This window comes from Astyanax mexicanus, chromosome 16 (assembly GCF_023375975.1).
Source record: "Astyanax mexicanus isolate ESR-SI-001 chromosome 16, AstMex3_surface, whole genome shotgun sequence".
Classification (NCBI taxonomy): domain Eukaryota; kingdom Metazoa; phylum Chordata; class Actinopteri; order Characiformes; family Acestrorhamphidae; genus Astyanax; species Astyanax mexicanus.
Window position 1 is genome coordinate 14,635,922 of NC_064423.1, and position 16,400 is coordinate 14,652,321.

The 16,400-nt window shown below is 37.8% G+C and overlaps 1 protein-coding gene across 3 annotated transcripts in view; it reads left to right on the forward strand.

Annotated features, from left to right (window-relative positions):
• Positions 1–16,400, forward strand: part of tjp3 (tight junction protein 3) — a 36,501-nt gene that overhangs the window by 10,560 nt on the left and 9,541 nt on the right. For all 3 annotated transcript variants that reach the window (XM_007252647.4, XM_007252645.4, XM_049465649.1), the window contains exons 2-20: positions 4,634–4,690; positions 5,312–5,436; positions 5,631–5,733; positions 5,890–6,154; positions 6,565–6,668; positions 6,754–6,943; positions 7,357–7,429; positions 7,516–7,616; positions 8,144–8,222; positions 8,738–8,841; positions 8,960–9,044; positions 10,649–10,752; positions 10,981–11,065; positions 12,129–12,205; positions 13,245–13,314; positions 13,850–13,938; positions 14,065–14,137; positions 14,482–14,555; positions 15,800–15,863. In XM_007252647.4, coding sequence (XP_007252709.3) covers positions 4,643–4,690; positions 5,312–5,436; positions 5,631–5,733; positions 5,890–6,154; positions 6,565–6,668; positions 6,754–6,943; positions 7,357–7,429; positions 7,516–7,616; positions 8,144–8,222; positions 8,738–8,841; positions 8,960–9,044; positions 10,649–10,752; positions 10,981–11,065; positions 12,129–12,205; positions 13,245–13,314; positions 13,850–13,938; positions 14,065–14,137; positions 14,482–14,555; positions 15,800–15,863 — 1,913 coding nt within the window. In that variant the 5' untranslated portion in view covers positions 4,634–4,642. The remainder of the gene's footprint in view (positions 1–4,633; positions 4,691–5,311; positions 5,437–5,630; positions 5,734–5,889; positions 6,155–6,564; positions 6,669–6,753; positions 6,944–7,356; positions 7,430–7,515; positions 7,617–8,143; positions 8,223–8,737; positions 8,842–8,959; positions 9,045–10,648; positions 10,753–10,980; positions 11,066–12,128; positions 12,206–13,244; positions 13,315–13,849; positions 13,939–14,064; positions 14,138–14,481; positions 14,556–15,799; positions 15,864–16,400) is intronic.

A 16,400-nucleotide genomic window follows, 5' to 3' on the forward strand; every position in this document is an offset into this window, starting at 1 on the left:
GCTATGTTCTGATTGTGGCCACTATGGCCCCTAAAATAATATCACAGTATTTTACGTTTTTTTTTTTTATTATGTCAAAATGTTTTTTTAAGAATATACTACTGCAGCAATATAAACATTTTTAATAATACCACAATATCACGATATGGAGTTTTTTATTATGTTAGAATTTTTGCCGATAATATTGCTTACAATACGATATGGCACACCCCTTGTAATCACCATATTGAAAGACGCCATATTTTGTTTTTGAAATAGAAGGGTGTCCTACTTTTGGCCTTGTATATTATTTATATAGAAAAGTTTTGAGACAGAATTATCCAGATATGCATTTTCTTTGAATTGTTTAATAAATAATTATATTATTGCATATGATGCAATATGACACAGCCCTATTGTGAACCGTTATGTTCACAAAGCAGCTGGTTGCCTATTCAAACACGTGGCCAAACAGCAAGTCTGTATTCGTAGCATTAATCACATTAAAACAACAGACACATGCCCACATATATGATTTCATGGTCATGTGGTTTCTGTGTAGTTGTTACTCATCCTTAGACTACTCTACTGTTTTCCAGCCTAAGCTCTGTAGCACATGGTTAATCACCACAGCACTGAACTCTGTACATTTATAAAACAGGCCTTGACCCCGAACACACTTACACCAGAGGCTAGACTGTGAAACTAGTCGAGCATGATGTTTACCTTTTAAAGAGATTAATAGTTAAACTGTAACCTGGTGTTAAATTCCAGCTTGGCGACTGCAGTTTGTTCCCCAGCTTTGGATTGGCTTTGTGTGAGTTTAAAACACACATGATATTTACTCAAAGCTTTGATTTATGTTTTCACTATGCGTTTGACTACCAGCCATATAAAACCACCTGCTTAATATTGTGTACGTTCCCATGGAGCCACTAAAACTTGCATCACATTTGTGAGGTGTTATAAGGTGGGGTCTCAAAAACATCAGTGAGCCTTTGGGTGCCTGTGACCCTGTCCCTATTGGCTACATTCACTTTACAAGGCACTTTGCTCAAATCCAATTTTTTGCTCAGATCAGATCTTGATGGTTCACTTTCACAAATGTAAGTGAGCTGTATCTGTGTGTAATGTGAAAGAATCTGTCCCAGAAACGCCTCAAATGCGCACATTGATACGTGTGTAAACGTCGTCGTCTTCACCAACAACGAAGCTTTATAAAGATTACATTAATATGTTAGCAGCTCATATGTGGAGCATCTTAAGCTCGAGTGGGGAACAAACAGCTGGTCTGATGTTCATGCTCAGATCGAGGAGGAGAAAAAAGGCCAGGGGGTTTGCTTTTGCTGTTTTTGCAGCTATAGCTGAACAGCTGCACCAAGAGTGTGGGTAGCATGTAGCACATGTGTAAAAGCAAATAGACATTTATGCCGCATGTCCATGGTTCACACGGCCATGAAAAAAATCAGATCTGGGCCACATTGATCAAAAAAACAGATTTGAATCACTTCAGCCTGGTAATGTGAACATAGCCTATGTTCTTCTATGGGACTTTTTTTTTTGATAGGTGGGAACACCCCACAAGTCCTGCATGTTTTGTTTTTGAAAATGTTTTGACCCAGTCATCTAACTTTCACAGTTAGGTTCTTATCAAAGTATCTCGGAGCATGTTTACACTGAGCATGAACATGAGTGTTTTGGATTATATTCAGTATTCAGAAGCCGTGTATAAACACTCATGGGATTTAGGGAGTCATTCATTATTATGTAAAATGTCTTGGGGTTTTTTTCTTGTATTTTTAATTACTCTTTAAGCAAACATATGTTTTATCTGATTACTCGATTAATCAAATCAATTTTTCAGTAGAGTACTCGATTAAGCTTCTGCTTATTTATGATAAGTAATGGTGGGTGAAATGGTGATTTACATTACAAATATTCTCTCCTTCATCCAATGAAACTGAACTGTTTACAGGTTTAGTAATGAAATGTACAGTTGGCTCAGTGTTAACTGTCTAATAGTTATCACTGAAACCAGATCATAAATGTTGTTCCTTTCATCTGGCAGTGGTGTTAATGTTCAGGCTGATGGGGGTAAATGAGTTTTAGTCCGTGTCCGTCTGTACTGCTTCTCCAGATTTCAATTTGAATAGAGTTTCTGTAGAAACTGTTAAAGGATAATATAGCTTGTATAAACTGGGTTGAGACTAAAATTAGCATTCCTGACAGAAAGAACTGGAGTGCCTCTCTATTTGAAACTGTTTATTGTTTCTGTTTGATTTATGATAGACTCACACATGATAAGCTCGGTTTTGGTCTTTGGTAAGTGACCTCATTGACAGCAGTCAATGAAAACTTTTATACTGTCATCAGTGGTGTGTTCATGGAGTATCAGGTTGTTGATGACAGGGTTGTGGGTTTGATACCCTGGGTTTGATAAGAGATGTTTTTCTTATGGATACATCTCCCAAGGGCCTGCAGTGTTGTTTTTGTTTTGCTGTGTTTCCTACTAGTGGGAATATGGATAAACCGCTGCTCCTGCAGTGGGAGAACTGTACACCTAGTGAAGAGTACCAATAATCTGAATTCTTACCAAAGATGTGAACTGTACAGAAATATTTGCATGTCTGATTTGTCCTTTTGGAAATGCAGTGCTGTTTATATTTTTCTTCATTGTGGTTGTAATTCAGATCATAGATCATAGTGCTATGCGACCTTCTACTATAATGTTACATCGTTAAAAAATGGTAAGAAAAACAGTATGAAAGAGATTGTGTCCCACTTTGGGATGGGCAGTGGTAATGGCTATGGGATTGGCAATGTAAGTAGAATTAAGAAAGGAACTGAAATTAGGATTGGAAGTAGGTTTTAGAATATAAGTATTATTGGCTGTAGAATTTGGGAAGTTTATTGGGATTGGGAATGGAAACTGGATCAGAATCGGAACTAAGGGATTAAGAATAATGTTAGATTACCAGTGGGAATGGAAATGAGATGGGAAATTACTGGAGTTAGCAGTACAAATTGGATCTGGTTTGGCAATATAAATTCTATTGGCAACAGGATTGTGAAAAGAAGTGGGATTAGTAATGACAGTAGGATTGGCAGTAGTGAGATTAAGAATAAAAGTAGAATTATCGATGGAATTAGGAAATTGAAACGGGATAAGAACCATTTCTGAAAGCTTCTGGAGTTGATATGGGAATATAAGAAGTATGATCAAAGAATTGATAAAGAAAAAAGGTTTGGAAGTGGAATTAGAATTGGGAGGAAGAGTGGGAAGGGAGGTGGGATTAGGAATGATGGTGGTATTGATTGTGGAAGAGGAATTTGTCTCTGTCTCTGGGAATTGAAGTGGGATCGGGAATAAAATAATGTAGTTACAATGCAAACAGGAATTCCTAGGAATAACCACGTATCAACTAGAGCTGCGCGAAAATCTTAAATTATTATTATTTTTTTTAAATAAAAATCTGATTTTTTATTTTAATCATGTTTTCCCCTACTAAAAATCAAACTAAAGATGACAAAGAAATTGTTAAAAACAAGTTTTTAATTATTTTGTTTTCAGCTCACTCTGAACTACAGAAGCCCACAGGGGGAGTATCAGTGGTGGAAATTAAAACGATTTTCATAAAAACACATTGTCCTTAGCTGTAAATTCGAATTAATCGATAAAATTGATTAATAGCCCAGCTCTAATATCATCTTTTTCTGCCTCTTAAAACTTTTAAATAAACATTTAAAATAGTCTTTATATACACTGATATTTCATCATTCGTGAAGGCATTTATGATAAAATATACATTTTTTTTATTTAATTCTGTTAGAAATGCCTCTCTCTTGCTGTGTTTTATTCTAATATTTTTTATTCTGATTCCCTTCGTTTAAGTATATTGTTTTAAGCATGTTTGATGTTTTAATCCTGTTTTATTTGTAAAGCACTTTGAATGACCATTGTGTAAAAGGTTCTATATGAATAAACTTGCCTAAAATAACTTACAGTAGTAAAGAAAAGAATTGATCTCTCCCAAAAATGAACTGGCTGCTTATTTGTTGAAAAGGCTCTATTGAGTGATCTTCCCATGAGCCTTCTGGATCCCAGACTTAAGAAACATAAAGGAACCCTAGCTGTTGTTTGGAGTGTATTGTTCTGTCTTGTTGAGTGTTGTGACCCTGGTGAAAGTGATTAATGAAGTGTGAATGTACATGTGTGCTGGTTTCACTCAGAGTGACTCGTTCAAAGTGTAGTGTAAAGCTGGAATGCAGATCACGTAAACCATGAGGAGAATGTTGTCTGTGTGTTGAGCTCGGGGCCGCTCGCGTTGGTGTGGCGCTCTGGTTGGTTGAGCTGAGGTGTCTGGTTACAGCAGAGCCGTGTGCAAGCTCCGCCCCCTTTACCTGCTTGGCAGGAATGCGGAGAGCAGGTGGGAGCATGCTCAGGCTGACGCTGACTCTATCAGAACTGGCTCTTCCTGTGGGGCAGGGAGTGGAGGCTGGACTGAAACGCTGAGGCCTTCAGTCGAGCCACTGCTGGTCACTTTCGGCTGGATTTGAGCTCATGGAGCGGAGTTTAGACTCTGGTGTTACCTGTAGATTCACCTGAATCTGAACATTTCAGCATCTTTACTCTTTAAACGCTTTGCTTTTTCAGAAAGCAGACATGGAGGAAATGACGATATGGGAGCAGCACACTGTGACTCTAAACAAAGTAAGTTATTTTTATCTTTTCTGAAATATCTTTTCTGAAATTCTCTGTCTTTAGTCTAAAGCTGGTTGTGGAGTGAAACTCCTGAACAGTTGGGAAAGCTGGGGAGATGTTGGGTGTGTTGGTGGGGAGTGAGTAATGGTGAAAGCCCGAGAGTGTGTTTGTTTAGGAACGGTCAGTTGGCGGGCACAGCGCTGTATTTTTCACCTGTCACCAGGACACACCCTATATCAGGGATCATGTGACACATTCTGATAGAATGTGCAGATTTCACTCTCTCACTCTCTCTGTTCTTATTGTTTTCTGTCCCTAACTTTTTATCTTTGTTTTTCTTTTCTTTAATTTTGTGTGTCTTTATCTTTAATACTTTCTACTTGTCTTTCCTTGCCTTTCACTCACATTTTATTTCTTTCTCTATATTCTTTCTTTGTGCCTCTGCCTGTCTGTCTGCAAGTTTTTCTTTTTTTCTCTCTTTGCATATATAAATTTATGTCTGTCTCTTTCTGTTCTAGTGTTTGTCTGCATCTCTATCTGTCTGTCTTTCTTTATTTTTGTAAATGTCTTTTTCTGTCTGTCCATTTTTCTTTCTTTCACTCATGCCCTCTATATTTTTATCATTAACAGGACCCTAAAGTGGGCTTCGGCTTTGCTGTCTCGGGTGGGAGAGACAAGCCAAATCCAGCCAATGGAGACACGGCGGTGATCGTCTCTGACGTGCTTCCCAGTGGGCCGGCTATGGGCCGACTCCAGTGAGTTCCGTATTACACAAACGCACACCTTCCTTCCCCGATTCCTGCTCTGATCCTGTCCAACCTGTTACCTGTGTATACAGGAAACATGCAAACACACACATGCGCACACACACACACGTGGGTGCCCACACTCAGAGTTTTTAATGAAGCTTAAACTTCTGCTCTTTTTGTTTGTGTTTGTGTGTGTGCAGGACAAGAGATCAGATAGTGATGGTGAACGGAGTGTCTGTGGAGAACTCCACCTCCCTCTACACCATTCAGCACCTCAAGAGCTGCGGCAAAACAGCCAATATCGTGAGTACTGTGCAAAGTACCATAACAAAAAAGCTAAATAAAATAGAAATATAACAAATCGTTTATATTATGTATTTTAAAACCAAGTGTATTTACACATGGACACTTAACGCTGTATTACATGGTTATGGTTATGTCAAATTATGTGTAATGCAGACCATAAAGAGGCCTCGAAAGATTCAGGTCCCGTCCAGCAACAGGCCCACTCGCGCTTCCTCTCAGTCCAACCTGCTGGATAATGACCGATATGAGCAGAGACCTCGCCGAGGGTCAGACGGGTACACCCGCCGCCCCCGCAGCGCCACACCAGAGCGCAACGGCCACGACCTGCCCCTCATGTCCGGCTTTAAAAGACTGCCCAATCAGGACGTGCAAGACAAGCCCATCAAAACCACACTGATCAAGAAGAAGCCCACAGATGGTGAGGAGACACTAGATGGTGATCTAGACTTTTATAATTAGACTAGAATTGGAGTACAATTAAAGGATTGCATACATTTAGGTTCATAATGTTCATGTAGAATGACCTCAGGACCTCATATTGAAATCCCAAATTCTCCACTGTAGTTGTATTACCATATAATGTACAGCATATTGCTATGTACCATATTGCCTAATTATTAAATGACAACATTTTATTAAATATTCCCCTATTTGTACAAGTTAACACAGTTCACTAGGGTTTTAATAGTTAATAATTTAATTTATCTGTGTAAACCTACCTTCACTTAAACCTCTTCTTCAGCTACACAAATTTTTATATATCAACTTATTTGTCCCTGTTTGCACGTTTGTTTCAAATTGTTTGTGTCCCATTTCCTCCCTCTGTAGAGTACGGGATGAAGCTGGGGAGTCAGATTTTCATTAAACACATGACCGCCACCGGTCTGGCTGCAAAAGAAGGCACACTGCAGGAGGGTGATCTTGTGCTGAAGGTGAGAAAATCCTTCACCATGCTGCACTTTTTTTATATTTACCACTCTGCTAGATCATTGATCTAAACCTCATACTATTCTGCAGATTAATGGAATGACCACAGAGAACCTATCACTGCTTGAGACCAAGCACTTGGTAGAGAAGTCCAGAGGTAAACTGACCATGGTGGTCTTGAGGGACAACAGGAAGTTTCTGGTCAGTATTCCTGAGGTGGAGGACAGTCCTGAGAACAGTGCAGATGAGAGATACAAGGAGAGCAGCTCTGAACTGGAAGGTAAGTCTGCTAGAGCTTCAGGAACTGGTGGGGAACATCTAGAGTTGCATTAATAGATGTATTCTGCTACACTGATCTGAAGGTGGTGGTTTAGCTTGTTTATCTGTTGTTATAATGGATTTTAGCCAGTTATTACCATTTGAAGTTAAGTTTCTGCCTTTAGATAAATGTGAACATGAATAGATAAATTATGGAACATCATCTTGTTTAAGTCCAACTATTGCTGCTGTTGTATTACTAGTATTATAATTATAGTTTTATTGTTATTCATTCATTTGTAAAATAATATCAAAACAATACAGATGTATTAAATCAGATTTAAACCCCTGTTGTTAACAGTGGATAGGACTGTGAACTTTCACAACATATAAAAAGTGAAATCTTGGTCTGATTCATTTTCCATCACTTCTCAGATATTTCGGATCTGGATACAGATGAGCGAGCGAACAGATCTCGTCCAGTTGCACGAGAGCGACGCACACGCAGGTAAACACCACACACACACTGAACAGCTTTGTTATATAAGTTGGAAGTAGTTTCTCATCTAACACTGAGTGTTTACTGTGTTTCAGAAACAGAACTGAAGCTGCTGCTCCTTCCAAAGCACGTGACTCGTCCCCTCTGCACTCCACCCTGACACGGCCAGTCGCCCAGTCCAAACCCACGCGCAGGGGTAGGTTTATTTTTTTTTTTTAGGATGTATTTCTGGTACACATGTGACATTGTGTATTGATAATTGTAAAATACCAGCAAAGTTCTGAGAATTGAATGTCTCATTTACCTGGAATTCATCATCATTTATGACACCTTGCCATAAGCATGCTGACCAGTGGGTTTAACCACTCTCACCAAATAACACCTCACAACTTAGATAAGCAACTCTTGACATGACTCTTCTTGGTGGAGTCTTCCAGGTCTGCCATGGGGAAGGCTGTGTTTTCACACCCCTACACCGAATGAATTTGATGTTTCATTGCTTTTGCATAACATCGCTGTCCAATGAACAACAAGTACCTTCATTTTTGTAATTTTTTATTTACTTCATAATTTGAAAACGCAGACTGTCCCTTACACTGTCAACATTTCTTGACAAATGAATAATAATATATCAAATTCATTTTACATTGACCTACACTTAAAGATGATTGTACCTGTTTTGGAGATTAATTTATTTTAAACGTTTTGATTCTTATCTTATAGTTTCGTCAGAATCAGAATCCGACCGCAGCAACTCTCCTCCACCTAAACACGACAGCCTCGATAACCGAGACCGATACAGGTAAAGACACTCAAAGAGTCTCAAATCTTCATTCCATTCACTCTCATCTGTCTTAACATTAAAAACACTTTCAACTGAAGTGTACAACACTAATCTGTTTTGAAATGACCAATGCCATCAAACTTTGTAGTGATGGGTGGAAAGAGCACCATCTACCCCCCCAGAGAGAGCAAGGCCAATTGTGCTCACAGGGCTCTGGCATCTGATGGCGAGCTACATGAACAGGATTCGAACCAGTGCTTAGCCCGCTGGACCACTCAGAGCTTTGAAAGTCCTACCTAACAACTTGCAGGATCTATACTGTAGAATCTGCTGCTAGCTTTAGTCCTAGTGCCAGATACCACAGGACACCTACAGAGGTATTGTGGTGTAGATACCTTACTGTATATCAACAGGGAGACCAACATAGTGGTTCTGATGCCATGGCTGACTGTGGATCATTACATTTCTTAATATTGATGTTCTGCTTGATTAAACTGTGTGTACTGAGAGTAAATGAGTGCTTGTTTATGCAGAGTGCTCTCAGGTGTCTCCACGCTGCCGAACCCTCGAGCTTCTCCCGTGCCTTATAACTTGAACGCTCCTCACAACACATCCTCAGCCTCACGGCCACGCAGAGGTCTGTATTAAACGTGTGTGTTTACATAGTTACAGTGTGTCTTTGTACTTGTAGCAAGGCTCTGTGTAGCCAAAGAGTCACAAAGAGTTAAAAAATGTTTTCTTTTCTTTTTGATCAGCTGTTTCTGAGTCTGATTCAGACAGGAGTGCCTCTCCACCACCCAGACGAGAGAGTCCCAAACAAGACCCTCACTCCAGATACAAGTATGAACCCAACACACTGCAGACAATGGAACTTAATTTGGCAAATCAACTAGAATTAAATAGTCAAAAATTGTATTGTTTTATTGTGACTATATTCCACTGCTATGTAAAATAATCAGAGCTGAATTGAATTTACTGTAATATTTGTCACTACAGGTCTGTCTGCTTTCACTGTTTTCTCTCTCTTTGTTGCCACAACATTGCTTCCATACACACTGTGTTTTTCACACATGATCACCAGTGATCAACACACTCTTCTTGTAATTTCCCTTTTTTTAACACTCAGCTTTTAAAAGTGTAAATCATGCCATTTTAGAGCAGTGGTCCTCAGGGCTCACCTTAGTGCTCCCAACACACCTGAACCGAGCCAGTTTAAAAACATTCAACACCTGGCACAGGTGTGCTGGGAGCTGGGATGGAGCAAACATGTGCAGAGGCTGGAAGTCCCTGAGGACAACAGAAACAGAACCACTTCTCTACACCATACAGTATATACAAGCTAAATAAACACTCTTTAGATTTATATAGGGTGGAGGCCAAAAGTGCCAAACTCATTTTCACAACTGTCCACCTTTCATTTCACCATATGTTTATTTATGGACAGTAAGAGACAGACATCCAACCCCAAATTAGGACTTTTACTTTTACTTTAATGCATACAGTATGAGTCAGAAAGATATTCCATGTTTTATCAGGTCAACTTTATAACATTTTGTTAATTTCCATTTCAGTATCTGATGAAACCACATGGATAAGGAAGTAGTATTATTATGACACATTTGATAATACAAAGTTACATTCACAAAAGGCACTTTATTGTTTTTTTTTATATATTAACTAAGACTAGCTATGCCTCCTCCGACCAGCTGCTGCTGATGCAGCATTACCAATTAGCCAGGGTGCTCGGAGGAAAGCGCAGCAACTCTGTTCTGATACATCAGCTCACAGACGCCTTGTGCTGAGCGACATCACCTTTTGAAGTGATCTACCCACCTTCTACCCACCCCTAGAGAGCAAGGCCAGTTGTGCTTTCTCAGGGTTCTGGTAGCCAATAGCGAGCTACATGAATGGGATTCGAATCAGCATTCTCACGATCATAGTGTCAGCGCCTTAGCCCGCTGGACTCCTTGGAGCCCCTATTTTAAGTACACTTTTACAGGCAGGATTAATGCAGAAAAGTACATTGAGACCTTAGAAAAATATATACTACCTTCAGGTCAACATATTTCCTCTAGTGATGTCCATGCACTTTTCGTCTTTTAAGCATTGAGAAGAACTAACAACATTACATTATGAGTGGTAATTTTTTTTGGAATGTGTTGCAGGCCCAAAATGCAGGGGTTGTTGTAAAGTAGCTATATTATTACATGGAGTGAGCAGACAAAACATGAAATATCTTTAATTCTACTGCAAACAGTATGAGTCAGTCAATGAGTAAATGTATGTAATCAATTATTAATTTTAGTGGCAGTTAAAACACATACATAAAAACACACCAATTTATTTATTACAACACATGACTGGATTTATCATATGTCAGCATGCTGTGTAGTAATCCTGTCAGCATCCTGTGTAAAGGAAAGATAATTTTCCTTTGTTCTCAGGGTTCTTCCTGACCTTCCTCCACCTGGCTTGAAGACATCTACCATGAGCCGCTCCCAGGAGCTCCTCAACCGTGGGGCGTCCCCATACAGACCCCCACCACGAGGTAAGACCCTGCCTCCAGCTGGCATAACCCTTATGTATTAGTCCTTATGTCCTATGAATTTTATTACACTTTCATTGCACACTTTTATTACAAAACCATTTTCACTTAATATATATAATTCACTTCTTTTGAGATAGCCTGCAACCACCAGTGATATGGTAAAGATTTTATCTCATAAACTCTATGATATCAATAACTGAATTATTAAAGTGCGCTCTCATTTCATAGATTCTGAGTCCGATTCAGACCAAAGCTCTGGACCCCCGCTCCGTCAGGCCACGCCCTCCAGCCAGGACTCACGCAACAGATACAGGTACAGATGAGGCCTCACTACTGCACCTCCTTACTCAACCAGCAGGAATCTTCCATACAGGACCACTAATTTACCTGATGAGTTCTTCAAGATCATAATAATATTTTTTTTTTTGTCATATACATTTTTCTTTGTTTTGTTGTATGTTCCTTGTGGTTTTTCAGGATCTTTTTGTGCTTTTTGTTGTATGAAAGGTCATCCTTTTGTTTATTTTGCTTTTTAAACTGTTACCCTTTGTTTTTTTTTTGTTCATTATTTTTTTATTTTAAAATGTGAATTTTGTGATCTTCTCAAATAAAAACACCAAATCACAAGTGTGTATGCTCCTGTACTGTTTGCAACTGAATGTGATTTCTCTGCACATTTATGTAAAATGAACATGATAACCCCATACTTCTAATATGATTCAAATTAAAGTCAAATTAAATTGACTTTAAAAATCAATAAGTCCAACTGTATGAAGACCTGTATAGGTTGCAATCCTCCTCTCTGCTACAAAAACCAACACATCCCAACTAATCCCTATACATCTCCTATAGCCTTCCTCTAAGTCCCAGCTGTTGAAGGTCATTTGCATATTAAGAAATCATGCAAATTTTAGTGGTGCCTCCTTTAGGAGAACACCTTGCAGATTAACAATCTGGATGAATATACACATTAAATAAACATAATGTGGTAGATCTTCTCCAGCAATCAAGAGTCAAACTGTTCATGATTAAGATCCAATACAGTTGTAAAGGACATTAATAATAGTAGCAGGTTTAGATAAGTGACTTTTTGAGATCAGCTAGGACACAATTCACCAGAAATAGGCCCCTCCTTTTCTGCAGGGGTTGGGCAATGCTGCGGGCAGAGATGCAGATCTCTTCCTCTTCCTCTGTTCTTACTGTCTATACAGACAGCTGTGTTAACAAACATCAGACAGCAAAACAGGAAACCGAAACTTGCTCATCATCCCTTCTTTATATTTCTATTATATATTGTTATTTTACATTATTAATATTTTCAATATTCCACCCATTCAGTTCCTCTAAGCATCTCACCTATCCTCTTCCCCCACCAGAGCCACTCCTGAGGTAGTAGCAGCTCCCAAGGTCGAGCCTCCAAAATGGTCCAAACCCTCCACACCCATTAGGAGAGGTGAGCCTGGTGCAGCTGAACTGGCTGATGCATTATCTTCTTCATTTGAATCTTCGTAATCTGAATCTTCTTCATCTAAAATCTTCTTTATATAAATATATTTTCTTTTTTATATTTATTTTTTATCTGGAGCTTTTTTTAATCTCAATCGTCATCTAAATCTTCTTCATCTGAACATTCTTTATCTGAATTTTAGTCTTCTTCATATAATTTTTCTTCATATGAATCTTTTTCAACTGAATCTTCATCATCTGAATCATCTGAACCTTCTTCATCTGAAACTTCTTTATCTGAATTTTAGTCTTTTTCAACTGAATCTTCTTCAAGTGAATCTTCTTCAAGTGAATCATCTTCATCTGAATCTTTATCTGAATCTTCTTTATCAGAATTTTTAGTCTTCATCTGAATCTTCTTCATCTGAACCATCTATATCTGAATCGTCTTCATTAGAATTTTCATCTGAATCTTCCATTTCTAAACCTTCATCTGAATTTTACTTCAATTTGAATCTTTTCAACTGAACCTTCAGTATCTGAATCTCCTTTTTTAAATCTTCTTTATCTGAATCTTGTTTGTTTGATTTTTTCTTGCCTATGTTTTTCACCTGAGTCTGTAATATTTGAATCTTCTTTGCCTGCATTTTTATTTGAATCTTCTTTAACTGGATCTTCTTCATTTAAAGCCTTTTCATTTGACTAAATTACTTAAATCTTCTTTATTTTAATCTTTATTACGTGATTCTACTTTATCTAAATTTTCTTTGTCTGAATCTTCATCCTCTGAATCTTCTTCATTTGAAACTGAAGTTGTATCTTGATATAAATCTTTTTATGTCTGAATCCTTTATCTGAATCTTTATCATCTGAATAATCTTCATCTGAATAATCTTCATTTGAATCTTCCTGTGAATTCTTTTAATTTGCATCTTTTCTTATTTGAATCTTCTTAATCTGAATCTTCTTAATCTGAGATTATCCTCTTAGCTAAAGGGAAAAAAACTAAATTGGGATTATAGAATCTACTGATTGTGTTTCTGCAGGTCCTTCAGAGTCGGAGTCAGAAGAAAGTTACCCCTCAATTCCCAGAGCAGACCACTCATCTGTACACGAGTAAGACTGCCATCTTTTTATTATCAGTATTTACAGATAATTAACAAATATATGAATGTAGTTGAAGCTCAGCAGTGTGGATTACAACTGCTTGTGTATTTTTATTTTTAGCATATTTATCTGTGATTACTAAATATGGCTTAAATATTACACTATATGGTGTTGAACTAATAATTCAGCCTTATCCAATAATATAATGGTATTCGGTGTTACTTTTATGTTAATATTGTTAATACTGTTCTGCAAAATTGCTATTTTTACTGTTATTATTACAGTACGAAGCACATGTTCATTACAAGATATTACTAAATGTTGATAAATTGTAATAGAATATTAATACCTAATACTAAGTTAATTAGTATCATGAGACAGCAGTATATACATTGATCATGAAGTTTACTTTAGAGGATGACTTGGGTTTGCCTACACCTTTATGTTGTGAGGTGTTATCTACTGAGTGAGGTTGAACACCAGCATGTTCATATCAAAGTTTTAACTCTGTGCTTGTGTGTGTGTGTGTGTGTGTGTGTTTCAGGAGTGTTCCAGAAACACAAGTGCAATCAGTCCAAAGTAAACCCCAGACATTTTACAGACCACCCTCTCCTGAAAGACCTCCATCTGAAGGTCAGAACGGTGTTTTTCATTTCTCTTACTATTATTACATTATTATTTCACTTCTCTACTGTATATATATCTGTGCTCTATTTGTCTTCAGTAGCCTTTAAAACACTGTACTGCTGTATCTTATAGACTCCTCTGTTTCTGAAAGAGGCCCTTTACCCACCAGGAGATCAGGCAGCAGTGATCAGGACAGCAATCACAGGTACTTTCTACATACCCACACCATAAACACACAAACGCACACACCATTATACACACTGCTCATATTTGCTGACATTGACCTTCTACTCATAAGGGATTTCCGTGTCTTGTAATACTTCCTGCTGTCTGAATAAAACTGTAATTAACATTAGCACAGGTCATTTGTACAGAGTCAATTCCACTGGGTCATTGATTTGTTCACTGATTATTTAAATGAGATGATTACCAGTAGAAGGTCATAATACTGTAAGTATTACGAACCATAATAGCCATGTAGTGTTTGTGCGGTGTGACTAAATGTGCATAAATGGGTTTTAATGGAGATGCCACGTTCTTTTCCCTCAGCTCTCCTGCAGTTTACCAGCCGAATTCCACTCTGCGGTCTGACTCATCCAAACCCAGCCTACCCAGGATAAATGGTGAGAATTACAATCAACAGTGAGCTAAAACAAATGTTCTGATATTTGTTTCAATCAGAAAAAATGTGATACTTCAAATGGTTTAATGGTTCTTGGCACTTTTGCATCCATGAAGAACCATGTATATATTAAAGAGCCTATTAAAGATTTGCAGAACCTTCATCTGATGTGTTTGAGAACTGTACCACCATATATCACCATTTGTAGCCTGATCAGTCAAGTAAACTCTAATGGTTTGAGGAAACCTGATTGCTGGTGCATTTTATGTATTACTCAGGTCACTGTAGTAGTCAGTTTAAATTAATTAAATCAATCAAAAGCTTAACTCAAAATATGCAAAATATTCATCTTACAGTTTGTGTGTCTACTATTAATTGTTTAGCTAGTTAGACTAAATATAAATAGTATTTAAGGTATGTTAACTTAATTAATTTAATATGTACAGTATGGCAGTTTGAGTTTAAAGTGTATTAAGAGTATAGTTAATAATAAGGTTTAAGGAATGTGCATGCACTCAGATTTCTGTGAAAAGTATCTTATTAGTAATTGCTTGAGTCCAAGATGCTGACACTATGTCTTAAGTATCTTGAGTTCTGCCTCACCATCAGCAGCCGGAGTCTGAAAGAGCACAATTAAACTGCTCTCTCTGGGGAGCAGGCATCTGTTTGATGTTGTATTAAGGCTGAGAATCTGGTGCTTTCTTCCAAACACAATGGCTACCTAGTGATGCTGCACTGGCAGCAGTTTGAAAAAGAGGCGGAGTTTGACTTTGCATATATTGGAAGATGCATGCACTTGTCTTAACCCTTCTAGATCAAAAGCATTGTAAGTGATGGGGAAGTCCGAGTGTGTAGGTTGATGGTTAATTTGTGAGTTAGGGACATGTCATAAGCTGTAGAGAGGAGAGAGAACTCAGAGAACTTATTTTGTAGTAGGAGGTTGTGGCGTGGTGTGATGACTTGATATAGGGAACATAAGGTAGGTAGATATAGGTATTTATAGGATGCTACATAGATAAGAGGTGGGCAAGAGGCATGTTCTTCCACCCAAACAATTAGTTATTTTATAACTTCATAATATTTAGCTTAGTGGCTACAATGGGGAGAAGCCAACTTTGAGCAATATAGTGCAGTTATTTAAAGCTTCCAGATTATTTATTCACGCTTCAAATGTGCTAAAAGCACACAAAGGTGTGCAGCATGCTTCTTCATAATTCTTCTCTGATTTTCTTGTTGTAATTCCAGGTAAGCCAGTAGAGGAGCCCCTGTACTCCCTGCCTCCAGATGCAGTTCCAGTACCTAACACAGGGTGAGACATCTGTACACACATTGGAAACATTTAAACACAATATTGAAAGATTAATTTACAGGTATATATATATATACATATATATATATATATGTTCTGATAAAAAAAAACTTCCTTTCAGTTCTAAAATCTGTTTGGCTAGACCAGATCCTAAATACAGTAGCTAATATAAAAGTAGATTGTATGATACACACTGCACATGTTTTGAAAATTCTGATTTATTGCATGTCGTATTAATTATAAAGATATCCCAAATAGTTTTTTCCTTCCCGATCTCTATTGAATCTTTAAATGCTAAGTGTCAAACAGTTTAATGTGCTGCTTATAAATACTGCAAAAAACTCACTCTATATTTGGTTAAATTAGCTGAATTGTGGAGTTAATACAGCATATGGCATTCCAGTTGAGTCCCTTATAAACACTGTAACAGGAAAGACTAACTATCTTGACTTCACAGATTAAATACTGTGATAAAAACACACCCACTGAAGGGAAAGCTGTCTACAAATAGGTCCAATAAACAAGTTACTTACGGTT